General features: G+C 45.2%; 1 protein-coding gene across 9 annotated transcripts in view; it reads left to right on the plus strand.

Annotated features, from left to right (window-relative positions):
* Window positions 1-14281, plus strand: part of FAN1 (FANCD2 and FANCI associated nuclease 1) — a 33924-nt gene that overhangs the window by 11412 nt on the left and 8231 nt on the right. For all 9 annotated transcript variants that reach the window (XR_009263921.1, XM_058736814.1, XM_058736816.1 and 6 more), the window contains exons 5-10: window positions 489-722; window positions 5860-5991; window positions 8669-8777; window positions 9919-10038; window positions 13039-13203; window positions 13716-13866. Coding sequence is in view for 8 of the 9 variants with exons in the window: in XM_058736814.1 (XP_058592797.1) it covers window positions 489-722; window positions 5860-5991; window positions 8669-8777; window positions 9919-10038; window positions 13039-13203; window positions 13716-13866 (911 nt within the window). In the remaining variant the exon portion in view is untranslated. The remainder of the gene's footprint in view (window positions 1-488; window positions 723-5859; window positions 5992-8668; window positions 8778-9918; window positions 10039-13038; window positions 13204-13715; window positions 13867-14281) is intronic.

Consider the following 14281-nt stretch of genomic DNA (forward strand, 5'->3'; position numbering starts at 1 on the left):
TGAGCCAAACCATGTGTGAAACTATTTGGAGATAACATTTCATTTAATCTTCACCATGTCCCTAGGTAGGCTCTGAGCCAAGAGAGGTTAAGTTATGCTCCAAAGTCACACAGCTGGAAGTGGTAGATTTGTTTTAGCTTAGAATAATGAATGCAACTTATCTTTATTTTATCTAAAAGTAATTTGTAGGGGTGCCTTTGTGGCTCAATTGGTTAGGCATCTGACTCTGGATTTCAGTTCAGGTCATGATCTCAATGTTCATGAGTTTGAGCCATGTGTCAGGCTCCATACTGTCAGTGTGGATCCTCTCTCTGTGATTCTCTCTCTCTGCCCATCCCACACATGCGTGCTCCCTCTCTCACAAAATAAATAAACTTAAATAAAAGTATAAAAAATGAATGTTAATAGATGAGAATAATTTGTAAAATATAACATCCAAATGCTTTTAAAAATACCAGAAATTTATTTCTATGTTGTACATTTTTCAGAGCTAAAGATTTGGCAGGAGAGTCACTGAGAGTCTGTAAAGGCCCTCGGGCTGTGTTTTCCCGGGTCTTGCTGCTATTTTCATTGACGGACTCCATGGAAGACGAGGAAGCTGCCTGTGGTGGTCAGGGACAGCTTTCTACTGTACTTTTGGTCAATCTTGGCCGAATGGAGTTTCCTAGGTACACCATCAATCGGAAAACCCAAATCTTCCAAGATAGAGATGATCTCATCAGGTAAGATGATATTAACTCATTATAATAGCTGTGTGACTGAATGTATATAAAAGTTTTATTATTATTATTTACCAGTTACAGTAGAAACAGAAGTCAATAGCCAAAACAGTTTTTGAAGTTTTTTGTTTTTTGTTATCCTTCTGTCCCACTTGTGTACGTTTCTAAGACTATAAGGAGAATGTAGAAACATACCTAGATTAAGGTTGCCAAAACCAATGAGCTTTGAGTTAGAAACTTTTCCCTGGCTTATATTCCCAAATAGCTTCGGCAGGATACATTTTGTAAATACAGATATTTGAACAAACCTGCCTTGTGAATATCTTGTTGGTTCGAACAAGGCTGAAGATGAATGTTTTCATGTAATAATGACTTAGATAAAGTGAATACTAACTTGTGTGCTGTATACTTGAATCACACACATGATAGTTTAGAAATTATCACTGATGTATTTTGGTACATGGACTCAGTGAATGTTTGGTTTGACTGGCCATAGAAGGTTTTGGTAAAGAGTGGTATAGGTCTTAGAGGAAAAAAAAATACTTAGATTTCCTTAAAAAAAAAAAAACCCATCACTTAACAAGAAAAATTAATTCGAATTCCTAAAATGGCACTTTTGATTCTTGACTTAAGATTTATGACTCAAATGTAACTGAAATAGATTCTGATCTCTGATTGCAGGAGAGTTGGTTATGTGTTGTCTAATGTGTGCTTTAAAAAATAACTTATTGAGGGGGCGGCTGGGTGGTTCAGTTGGTTTAGCATCTGACTCTTGATTTCTGCTCAGGTCATGATCTCATGGTCTGTGCAGACAATGTGAAGCCTACTTGGTACTCTTTCTCCCTCTTTCTCTGCCCCTCCCCTGCTTGTGCTTTCACTCTCTCAAATAAACATTTAAAAAAATAATTTACTGAAATTATTGAATCAAAGCAGCATCAGTGTAAACTGATTCCAGCCCAGTTTGCTTAGCTCTCAGGAAGCTCACTGTCTTGTTGGTGTTTGATTGGAAAAAAATCTTCTAATAAGAATATTTCCTTACTGTGGTTTGAGTTGTCCCATGTCTTTTACCTTTTCATTTTTAGTGACTTGCTGCTGTTCTCTCTCGTGAGACTGTGTATGCTGAAACTAAGTTTCGGTCTCTCTGTACTAAGGACCTATAAGACCATTCTTTGCCTCAGTTTCTTCATCTGTGCACAGGGAGAATAATAGTGTATTCCTCCAGATCTGTGTTAATACATGTAAAGTGCTTAGTCCTTGGTCCCTGGGGTTTGCTTAGTATGTCCTAGTATTATCATTGTCCTTATTACTGGTATATCTAAGGGAGATTACTTTTTAGTTCTATTATTGACATAACCATGGTTGACAAGTTCAAAAGTGGGGGAGCCAGGGTGAAAAACTAAACCATCCTAGATTCTTGTGAGAAAGTAGGTATCCTGTAAATAAAAAAAATAATTAAAACTTCTTTTGTTATGCAAAGAAAATTAGCATGTTAATGAAATTGGATTTAACTGACTTCAGGAATGGTAATTATATAATACCTGGTGATATGATACCTAGTCTGAGAAATCTTTTTGGCCACCTTGGTACTTAACATAACTTATCCTGTCTTTTCTTTCTTCTCATTTATTCAACATATATGAGTTGATTGTTGAGTACCTATTACGTGCCTCAGTGGTGGGGTTACAACATGATCAGATGGGGTTTTGCCTCCACGGGGTTATGTTTTCCTAGTGGAGATAGAAAATAAGAATAATTGTAGCATGTGAAAAGTGCTTTGATGATTGAGGGGTTGGCCGGGGAAGTTTTGCTTTGCAGAGAAAGTGCCCCTTGAGAGGTAACATTTGGATTGAGACTCGAGATTGAGGGGGAGCCAGCCATGCAGGGAGCATGTGCAACAGGCCCTGAGGCAGGAGCCAACTTGCTGAGTCAGAGAAACTCAGAAGACCTCTGTGGCCACAGTCCTAGGGGCAGTAGGGCAAGCCCCAGAGGTCAGACAGGAATGCAGAGCTGGGGATGCTCAGCCTCAGAAGCCCTCTGGACAGACTCAGTCATGCTCTCTGAGCAGTGGGCAGCCATTGAAGAGGTTATGGCAGAGGAGTGATCTGTTTCATATTTTCTGAAAGCATCCTGTGGAGTAGCGGGTGGAAGGAAGCCAGGGAAGCTACGAGAAGGCTGACTAACTTGGTGGCCTAGGCTAAGGTCTTGACTGGTGGCAGTGGCAGTGAGGTGAATGGGTGAGATATTTTGGAAGGATAAGAGACAAGCCTTGATTATGGTTATGACTAGATACAGTGGGAGAATCACGGAGGGCTCTAGTGTTCTGACTCGGCTGGTGGTACCCTCGATGAGCTGGGGATTGGGAGAGAGGCGGTGGGAAGGATGGCAGTGCTGGGAGGGGAGCGGTGTTTGGGATGCCCACTAGCCGTTCAGGTGAGGCTGTGAGCATTTGGAGTCACCCCATGTGGACGGTGTTGGAAGCCATGGAGCTGGATAGACCCCTCAGGGGGAAGAGAAGGAAGGGGCCGTGGCAGCCAGCGTTTGTCAGGTGGAGTGGAGGAGTGTCCAGGAAAGTGGGGGGAAGATTAGGAGCACGTGTGGCATGGAAGCCTAGAGAAGAGTGTGTCAAGGAGGGGCAGTCTTGTGTCTGCAGTCACTAGGGGACTGAGTAGATGTGGAGCCGGAGGTAGAACTGTCGGATTTGGCGAGATGTGCGTAGTTGGTGGCCCGCGCAAGAGCCGCTTTAGCGGAATGTGTGGAGGGTGATGGGGATGCCAGCAGCCATTCTGGGAAGAAGGGGAGGCAGAGGATGGCTCTGAAACAGCCACTGCTGCAGTGGGGTATGAGGGCAAGCAGTTTTGTTCTGCTGTTTTAAGGGTGGCAGATACAAGGGTGCCTGTGCACTCAAGCACTGATAACCGATGGAAAAGGAGAGGCTGGCCAGAAGGAAAGAGGGGATAGTCAGAGGGCAGAAAGCTGTGGGGAGATGGGACGGTCTGGGGTCCAGAGGGCCGGAGGGAGGGTAGATGTGTGGGCAGGGGTGAGGCTGCAGTGATGAGAACCCAAGAGGGCCCCTCGAGTGGCCTCTGCCCCTGCTGGAGAGGTCTGATGGGGAAGCTTGCATGGCGAATGTGGCTGGGAAGGCAAAGGTAGGAAGGAGCAGTCCTGCAGGGCGGGCAGGGGCCAGTGAGCCTGGCTCTGTGGTTTTCTTCAGCACCATTCAGGGACCTGGGCACAGGCTCAGAGTGGTCAGCCTGGACACTTAGATGAGGGTGCGCCTGATGAACAATGTGAATTCACTAGCGAGTGGTGGCTGGTTGACACCAGGTGGGGCATGGAGGCCTGCAGGACAGAACACGGTTATGGCTGGGGAAGGGGTCATGGTGGGTCTTGGCAAAGTTGGGGAATTGTTGCCATCATAAGAGAGCTGGAAGGATTGGAGGTGGAGGTCAGTGAATGAAATGCTCAAAATGAAGATATTGAGGGTGATGCAGTGCATCAGAGACAGAGGTTCAGAACAGCTGTGGTGTGGGTAGCAGAAGGGAGGTGAGTAAAGGGTTATTGGCCAGGAGGTCTTGAAACTGAGCGTGCTGTGTATCCTCACAGACATTGAAGTCACATGCCATTGTGGCTGGAGACCTGAGGCAGAGCAAGACAGAAGATAGGAGGACAGCAGGTGCCCTCGAGGAGAAGCACAGGCTTCCAAGGAATAGGGGGCTTTCAAGGAGGGGAGAGTGATTGGGAAGCAGCTGGGAAGAAAGGTGGACTCCTCCATTTGTCTCTGGGCGGGGAGGGCTGAGAGAAGAGCCCTCCCCTGCTGGAGAGGGCTGCAGGGGGAGCTGGGAAGGAGCCTTGTTCTCCTGAGGTGGCAGGAGACACCTGGGTGTGGGGGAGGGGTTGAGATGGGAAAGGTGCTGCCAGTGGGAGGTTCTGGCAGCACCAGGGAGGTGTGGATGAGAGGAGGGCTGATGACCCTTTCCAGTGGCAATGAGGGGAGATGAGGCATGAGGGGGTCGGTTGGGTCTGTGGCCTCTCGAATATGGGGCTTGTTGAGGCCACGAGGCTGGGAGTATGGGGCCTGCTCCTGACACTCCTGGCCATGGAGGTGCTCCTGCCAGGCTGGGCGAGCCTGCAGACAGTTCTCTCTGTTGTGTTCTCCTTTCTTATAGACCTCGGGAATGTCCCATAGCATTTTATAAGAGAATTAGATCTACAAATTTGTGAGCAAATTTTTCCATTTAGAGGCAATTTGTTTTTATTTTTATGTGAGTGCATTTGCACACAATGATAGTGCGTGCTTTTCTTTTAGGTGTGAGCCCAAAATACAGTGACCATGTATGCACAGTGTCACTTGGGCAAATGTCTCTGTTTTGGGTGTATCTAAAGATGCAATGAGGAGTTGTCTTTCTTCAGCTAAGTGGTTTCATAACCTGTCAGCATTGCTGTCTCCCAAAGAATGCATCTTTGGGTGGTATCACCCAAAGTCTGGCTACATCTGCCTAAATGATTAGGTTACCAGATCCACGCCTTAATGTGACTTTGAAGTCACTTACTGTTTACATGGTTGCTGCCAGATTGCTGAATGAATGAGTACCAAGAATCAGAAATGATGAGCTGATGAATATTACATTTATCTATGGAACATGTTAACGTATAGTACAGTGTGACTGTTTTTCTCCTCCTAGCTGGGTAGCCTGTATTCCTTTAGGTTACTTTAGGGCAGTAGTATGCTGTTATTAGAATCAAATCTATCTATCTATCTATCTATCTATCTATTTATTTATTTATTTATTTAAATTAATCTTTATTTTTGAGAGAGAGAGAGAGACAGAGTGTGGGCAGGGGAGGAACAGAGAGAGAGGAAGACACAGAATCCGAAGCAGGTTCCAGGCTCTGAGCTGTCAGCACAGAGCCCCACGCGGGGCTCGAACCCACAAACTGCGAGATCATGACCTGAGCCAAAGTCAGATGCTCAACTGACTGAGCCACCCAGGTGCCCCTAGAATCAAATTTAAATAACCCCTATATTTTCAGAAACACACTCTTACCCTTCAGAATTAGATCCTGGGGATAAGATGTGGTATTTTTTATGTAAATGTTCATTCGCATTTGAAACTTGGATGGTGTGGGGCTTTTCCCCCAGATACGCAGCGGCCGCGCACATGCTGAGTGACATTTCTACTGCAATGGCCAATGGGAACTGGAAAGAAGCTAAAGAGCTCTCTCAATGTGCAAAAAGTGATTGGAACAAACTGAAAAACCACCCTTCCCTGAGGTGAGATCTTTTCTAGGTGCCTGTCAAAGTTTACTTAGGATCAAGTTGTTTCAACCACTTGAGGTAATTCTCTTCAGGAAGAACTTACTCCTTTTGTTCTGTGGTCAAAGCAGCTGTGTGCAGTTGAATTCCCCACTTGCTTTGCATACCCACAGTGTTGTGTGAAATAGAAGGAAATGTCTGAAAGTCTGAAGTGAATTTTAGATAACTCAGATCGCTTGCACCAGGCATTGGAGTGAACAAATGGCTTTCCATTTGCCATCTTTTTTTTAAATTGAGATATAATTGACATATAACATAGTATTTGTTTCAGGTGTACAGTATGATGATTTGATATTTATATAAATATTGCAAAATGATCATCACAGTAAGTCTAGTTAACATCCATCACCATAGTTACAAAAGTTTTTTCTACTCTCTTAACAACTTTGGATTATGTAGTACAGTCTCATTAACTATAGTCCCTATACTGTACATTACATCCCAATGGCTTACTTTATAACTGAAAGTTCGTACCTTTTAATTACCTTCACCCTTTTTGTGCACTCTCCCACCCCCTTAACTTAACCATCTTTTGGCATGTTGGCTTCTCTGAGTATTGGTCAGCTGAACTGAGATGTGGGGGAAACCCAGCAGCAGGACAGACGTGGAGTGAGCCATGCTAGATGCGTTCTTCCAATAGAAATTCAAGTAGATGTTAATCTGAAAAGGAAAACTGAATTGCATATTTTCTTCAAAAGTTCAAGTATACAGCACATGATTATTTTTTTCCCTTGATAACTGTTAAGCATACTCTGTATTTGTTAAGAAATTTTATTCCTTTGGGGCACCTGGGTGGCTCAGTCACTTAACCAACTTCAGCTCAGGTCAGGTTTGTGAGTTCGGGGCCTCATTAGGCTTTCTGCTGTCAGCACACAGAGCCTGCTTCAGATCCTCTGTCCCCCTCTGGCTGCCCCTCCCCCACACGCATTCTCTCTCTCTCTCTCTCTCTCTCTCTCTCTCTCTCTGTCTCTCAAACATTTTTTTAAAAAAGGAGATTTTATTCCTTTATTTTTACATAGGGGTGAGACAAATTTATATTATTAAATACCTCTTTCAAAAAAACATTTAGGACATAAACTGTGGGGAATAAGCTTAGGAATTCCCTGAGCCTGCACTGATGAGTTAATAAGGCATAAAGAATTACAAAGCCATAGGATGCTCACACCCAAGTCTGGGTAAACAAGATTAGGTAAGTGGTATAGAGGGGGCGGGGCAAAGGCCCCAGTATAGAACAAAGATCTATGAAATAAACAAGATTAGGTATTCAGGGCTGAAATGCCCCCCAATTTAGTACTATAGCAGAAAGCTGCTGTCACAGGAAGGAAGGACCAAATTAGGTTAACAGGTAAATAGGGCTATAAAGTTGCCCAGAGAGGTGCTAACAAAAGACTCAGAGGTTACATGCTCTTTCTTGTCCCCTAGACCAGTTTAGGTAAACAGAGGTGGTGCCTCACATCTGCTGTAAACAACCTTCCACTGGGCACCAGGATTTTGTTTTATATTAACCCAAACGCCTAACCCCGTATATCTTGAAAACCCCCTTTCCCTCAAGTCCATGAGTTAATGTTCACAGTTTCATTGTCCCTTTGTGCACATCCATCACCATGTTTGTAAGCCTTCCGATCCTAATAAAAACGGAGCAAGGACCCTAATGGCTTCCCATTAGCTATCTCTCACATTTTAATCCTGTGTCCCGCTTTCTTGCTCGACAAGAGAGAACTCTAGACCCAGAGTCTATGACAATAAACTTCATACAGAAATACTAATGACTTAAAAACCATTGCCAGGAAAATGGCCTTTAAAGCTAAAAAAAAAAAGAACTGAATATTTTACCCATATTTCATTTGGAAGTATTCTGTACTTCAGACACAAGGTTGAGCCATTCACTTAATGGCCTTTCTAGTTTCTAGAAATGAGGTAACCAATGTAGAGTTGTTACTCCTGTGATGTGCATATACATTGGAAGATTTTCTTTCTTAGGACAGGTTAGGTAAATTTGGTAACATTTCTCACACCAAACAGCAAGACAAACCATGAAAACAAATTAGTAGATTATTTTCTTCATTAAAAAAAGAAAAATCATAGCCAAGGTGTTAGATTACTGTAGAGCAGAGGTTGGTGGATGACTCTTGTGAAGGGTCGGCTGGTCGGTGTTTAGGGCTCTGCAGGCCGGGCGGCGGCTGCTACTGCCGCTGACCTCTGCTGTTGCAGCACTGAAGCGGCCACGGGCAGGCTGTGAATGAATGAGCAGGGCGGTGTGCCAACACTATTTAGGGACTGAGATTTGAGTTTCATATAATTTTCACATGCCACAGACTATTATTGTCCTTTTGATTTATTTTACTCACTTAAAAATGCAAAAACCATTCTAAGTTTGCAGGACATACAAAATCAGCTAGCGGGCGCAGGATTTGGCCTTAGTTTGCTGACCTCCAGCTTAGGATATTTCCGCTTGTTCTTATTTTACTCCACTGAGTGACCAAGGAGATGGTGGCTGGCTATAAGAATGTAGGTTTGTGTTGTAGAACTTTGTGTACAGCTGCCAGTATTTAGAATCTATCTTTGTCACTTCTCATGACTATCTTGCAACAAATAAATCAGATGCCTGAACTGTTGGTATCCATCTTCATTTTAGATACCATGAGAATTTACCACTCTTTCTGCGCTGCTTTACTGTCGGGTGGATTTACACAAGGATTCTGTCCCGTACTGTTGAAATATTGCAGCGACTTCACTTGTATGAGGTTAGAGCACAAGCCCCGACCCCTGGCTTTTACTGCTGTGCCAGCGATGAGCTGTGCGGAGGAGCCTGCTTAGTCCGCACACAGTAATGTCATGAAAGCAGACGTGATGTGGCCAGCCTGCTGTCTTCAGGGTTAATAGGAAGAGGGCCGAGGAGGACCAATCGCTTCACCTGCTTGTGACTGGCTGCGTGTGCACCAGGACGGCCTGGGGATCATGGACGGAGCTGTGCAGGAAGCCTCAGCCTGAGTCTCTGTCACAATTCCATGTGTGACTTGCGAGGTCTCCAGAAATCTCTGAGGTGGAAACCTCCTATCTGCTTGCCCTGATGACCAGCACGGACCACCGGGAAATAATTTAAAATCACAAATCGGAAAATCAGTCATATCCTTCCCTGTACGAAACTGAATGAAATGGCTAGAGTTAACTATTGTTATGTTAACATTTCTGTATGGAAAATGCTATTTTACAAAGAGGATACACAGAACCCAGGCCTCTTGTCACGGGTTCATGAAACCCAAGAGGATCATGGGATTGGCTGTGGGAAGTTTGTGAACCCCACAAGTGAGTTATATGGGGGTTTGTGCGTACTTTTCTGAAGGGAATCATTAGATGTTTCCAAGAGATCCATGAACCACAAAAACTGAACAGTGTGTGTATAGATCTAGACCAGAAAGTTTCCCTATTGAGGTGCGGTGGGGTGTTTGGGGTGTTTGGATGAAGACTCTGCTCATTCCTGTCCTGCCCCCCATTCATTCCTCACACCCTTGGCCCTGTGACCTACTGTATTCCCAGAAGCATGCGGCCTTATAGCCCCTGACCAGTGCTTGGCCGCTGGAACTTGACTGTGCAGCCCTGCGCCAGTTGACTTGGTTTGTAGAGAATATCAAGCAGTGTTGACAGAACTCCGTTTGCTCACTCACCAGTTGGCAGGAGACCTGGGTGAAAAGTGGGGATGCCTCAGGGGCTCAGGCCTGCTCCAGAGGGGACATCTCAGTCTTCTCATTCTGGGGTCCTCAGCCTTTTAGAGTGGAACACGTGTGTTATAAAAATATACTTTGCCAATCTTCTTGGCCACTAACTGTAGTTACTTTCTCGGGTATGTATGAGCCTAATGAACTTCCTTTGTTGTTGTTGCAACAGGAAGCAGTCAAGGAACTTGAAAACCTCTTGTCACAGAAAGTGTATTGTCCTGACAGCAGAGGCCGGTGGTGGGATAGATTGGCTCTCAACTTACACCAGCACTTGAAACGCCTTGAACCGGTATTCAGTAACTAGATACACCCTGAGCCTTTTTAAACTTTTGCATAAATTAAAATACATAGCAAACTGTTAATACCTTAGAATTCTAAGTGTAATTAGAATATGTTTTTTTTTTTTTAACATTTCTTCTTCTGTCTGTGTTCTTCCAACCCCCTCCCCCCAAAACTAACAGGGATGCTAACAGAAGTGTTACAATGAAGACAGGACACTTTCTTGTTGTCTTCACTGATTTGGAACGTGGGTTGGTAGTGGGGCTGTGTGTTGGGATTTAGGAATTCGAGATCTAGGAATTAAGGGAGCAGGAGACTTAGAGGTCCCCGTCCTCATTTTGGAAATGGTGATGTCACTCATTTGTTGCATGGGGCCTCCAGGTAGAAAGTCTGACGGAAGAGGTTTCTTTCCATGGGGAAATGTATTGTCTGACTAATGCAGCAGGCCACCTTCTCTTCTGGGTGCTGGTATTCTTTGTGGCAGGGACCTTGGGAGTCCAGGATCCCGGTTACTGCCAGGGCTGAGCAGGGTGGAGCTTCCACAGGCAGCTTCTGCTGAACCCAGTGGCGACAGTGGCTCTTTGTGTGGCCGCCTGAGGTTCCTGCCTGGCAGCCCTGCATTTGTGTTGAATGGAGGGGACTGTGCCTTGGGAAGCTTTTGTTTTTTTCCAGCAGCAACTTTAAGTGAATCAGGGTGATGTGGGGGTGGAAAAGTTGACCAAGGGTGTGGAAGTAGGACATACTATTTTTACTGCCTTAAACTGAAAAAGTGCCTTGTTACCTAAAGTGCTTCAAGCCCGTGAAGCCTGTTTTCTTCTTCGGAGGCGGGTGTGCTTCCTTACCTCTCGCTGTTTGCTCAGGCTGAAATAGCAAGAGACTGTATCCGTTAGCCCACAGCCAAAGGCAGAGAAAGGCTGTTTCTGTTGCCTCTTTCTTTCGCTGAAAGGGCTTGGATCTCCCCCCTGTTCACAGCTCCACCAAGAGGAGCCTTCACTTAGGTGCACAGAGGGAGACGAGTTGAGCTTATTTTTGAGACCTCTAGAAAATCCTAGTTCCTTTTAGCCCTTTCTCAGAGATCGTACTGGCCACACTCACAGTCTTCATCATTTTGTTACCATCCTGCTCATTTCTTTACCTCAGTCTCCAGCGAAGGAATTCATCAGCAGAGTTCTTATTCTTGCAAAGTGCTCAGCAGCTGGGCCGGGCCGAGGGGAGTAGCTGGCCATCCCCTCCCTGTGGTGGAGCTGAATCAGTGTCTCCTTCACTCTTATTGATTCCTTTGACTGCTCAACTCCTGATGGCCTGATCTTTCACTAATGTTCAGAGTGGCTGTTTTTGTTGTTGTAGTATTTTTTTTTACTTTTTATTTTTTTTAAGCAATAAGACATTTATTCTTTTCTATTTAATTTTTTTAATGTTTAATTATTTTTGAGAGAGAGAAAAAGAGAGAGCACGAGCAGGGGAGGGGTGGAGAGAGAGGAAGACACAGAATCTGAAGCAGGATCCAGGCTCTGAGCTGTCAGCACAGAGCCCGACATGGAGCTCGAACTCATGGGCCATGAGATCATGACCTGAGCCAAAGTCGGACGGATGCTCAACCGACTGAGCCATCCAGGCACCCCTGTTTTTACTTTTTATTCTTATTGTACTAAATAATATAACACATAAAACTTGCCATTTGAATAATTTTTGGGGTACATTAGTGGCATTAATTGGGGTACATTCAGCTGCATTAATTATAATCATAGTGTTTGTGCAAACATCACCACTGTTTCCAAAACTTGTCATCACTCCAAATAGAAACTCTGTGGCCATTGAGTAGTGGCTCCTTGTTCCCTCTTCCCCCACAGCCCCCACTGATCTCCAGTCTTCTGTTTCTATGAATTTGCCTCTTCTAGATATTTCATGGAAGTGAAATAGTACAATATTTGATCTTTCGTGGCTGAGCTTATTTCACTGAGCAGCCTGTCCTCCAGGTTCATCCATGTTGTAGCAGGTGTCAGAATTTCCTTCCTTTTTAAGGCTGAATAATACTGCATTGTACATGGAGACCACATTGTGTTCATTTATTCTTCTGTTGATGGACATTGGGGTTGTTTCCACCTTTTGGTTGTTAAGAATAACACTGCTGTGATTACGGGTGTATAAATATCTGTTCAAAACTCTGCTTTCAGTTCTTTTGGGTAAAACCCAGCAGTGGAATTGCTGGGTCATGTGGTAATTCTGTGTTTAGCTTTTTGAGGAACTGCTTACTAATTTTCAGTATTGAGTCATTTTTACGTTCCTGCCAGCAATGCATGCGGGTTCTAGTTTCTCCCACATCCTTGAAAACACTTACTGTTTTCCTTTTTTATGATTTAGTCATCCTGTTAGGTGTGAAGTGGTATCCTGTTGTGGTTTTCAGTATTTTTGTTTATTTGTGCAACTCTGAATAACCTTAGGAAATGCATTTAAGTCCTCCAAACCCAAGATTCTTCTCCCTGTAAATGAAGGGTCTAGACCAGCTCTGTGGTTCCTGAGTGCACATGAAACTTAACTGGCAGCTCTGAAGTGGTCAGATGCCTGTCCCCCACTCCCACTCCTGCTCAGAGATGCCCATTTATGCAGATCAGAGGTGGAGAACACATGTATGTTTTCAGAGCTCCCCGGGTGGTGCTCTGAGAACCACTGAGTCAAGTCTTTCTGTCAGTCTTCTCCAGCCCGTTACCCCCGGGCATCTCTAACTTTCTCAGTCTCCCTGAGGGTGTGGTAGCTGAGATTTGCCCTGTCTGCAGATATAACTGGGAAATAGTGTCAGACATTTATAGTCAGGGATTATGATTCATCTGTGCATTAAAAGCAGAATGAGATCTAAGGAAATAACCTTTTTCTCTGGAACTATTGCTTTGGCCACTTGCTAATTAGCAAAATCGAATAATTAATTAACAGTGGGATTTCCTGTCACGTTGAATTAGCAGATGCTGCCATGAGGTCTTTCAGGATCCTAATGTGGGACCGTGTTCTTTGTTAGGCTATTAAGTGCATCGCAGAAGGGCTGGCAGATCCAGAAGTAAGAACAGGACATCGTCTTTCACTGTATCAGAGAGCCGTGCGCCTGAGAGAGTCTCCAAGCTGTCAGAAGTACAGGCACCTCTTCCATCGGCTACCAGAAATAACTGTGGAAGATGTTAAACATGTAAGTAAATATCCTTTGGGTGCTTTGGACTTAAAAGCATGTACTGGGTTTTTTCCTGAATGGAAACAGCCTAAGGACTATTTCAATGTGCATTTTCTTTTAGACTTAGAAAATTCTAATGCTCATTTTAGACAGTGACTCCTTGTTTTCATACCCGTGCCTCCTACATTGGAAGGGTCAGCCCAGCCTGGTGGGTTGGTTTCCTCATGCCCGGGGTTGAGTGACTTTCTGTAAAACCCCTGAGTCAGAAGCTCACAGCCTTTTCCAGTGTCTCCTGCTTGGTCAGGGTGCCTGGAGAGTAGCTTTGGGGTCCATGACTTCCCCGAGGCTGGGGCGGTGACCTGTCTACACCCTCACAGGCACCAGAGTGTGGGTCACATGGTCTCACACTCTGCTGAGAATCCGTGGCTTGAGGGGAGTATAGGAAGGTGCGTCCTTAGGACACGGAAGTCAGGTTTGTGGGGACTGGAGCTCAAGTGAGGCTAATGGGTGTTCTCCTGCTGCTGTCTCAGGTGACCATCACGGGCCGGCTGTGCCCGCAGCGTGGGATGGGCAAGTCTGTGTTCGTGATGGAGGCTGGGGGGCCCACCGCCCCTGCCACGGTCCTGTGCTCTGTGGAGGAGGTGGCATTGGCCTATTATAGACGCAGCGGCTTCGACCAGGGTAATGCACGGCCCTTTTCCCGGCCTGCCCTGTTGCTGGGTGATGGTTTGTCAGCAGTGGGTGGCTACCGTCTCTCTGTCCTGTCCCCGGTGGAAGATGCTGCTGACCAGGGAGGATGTGGAAAAGAATTCTATAGTTGTTAAAGGCCATCTTCCACATAACCAGCATCCACCACCCAAGGCCTGTGAGGAATAGCGCTTTCTGGTAGGACGTTAGAAGCAAGTGGGGCCCGTTTTGCTCTCAGAGAGCTTGTGTTGGGCAGCAGAGGATAAGAAAGGGCAGAGGACTACCAGGAGTGCTGCGTGGTAACAGAGCCCTTTAGAGGATGTAGGAGCTGTGGAGCTGGGCCAGGAAAGAGCAAGCTTCTGGAAAGAGTGAGCAGGCCTCATCGTCAGCTAATGACTTTAAGGGGATT

Source organism: Neofelis nebulosa, chromosome 7, assembly GCF_028018385.1.
Source record: "Neofelis nebulosa isolate mNeoNeb1 chromosome 7, mNeoNeb1.pri, whole genome shotgun sequence".
NCBI lineage: Eukaryota > Metazoa > Chordata > Mammalia > Carnivora > Felidae > Neofelis > Neofelis nebulosa.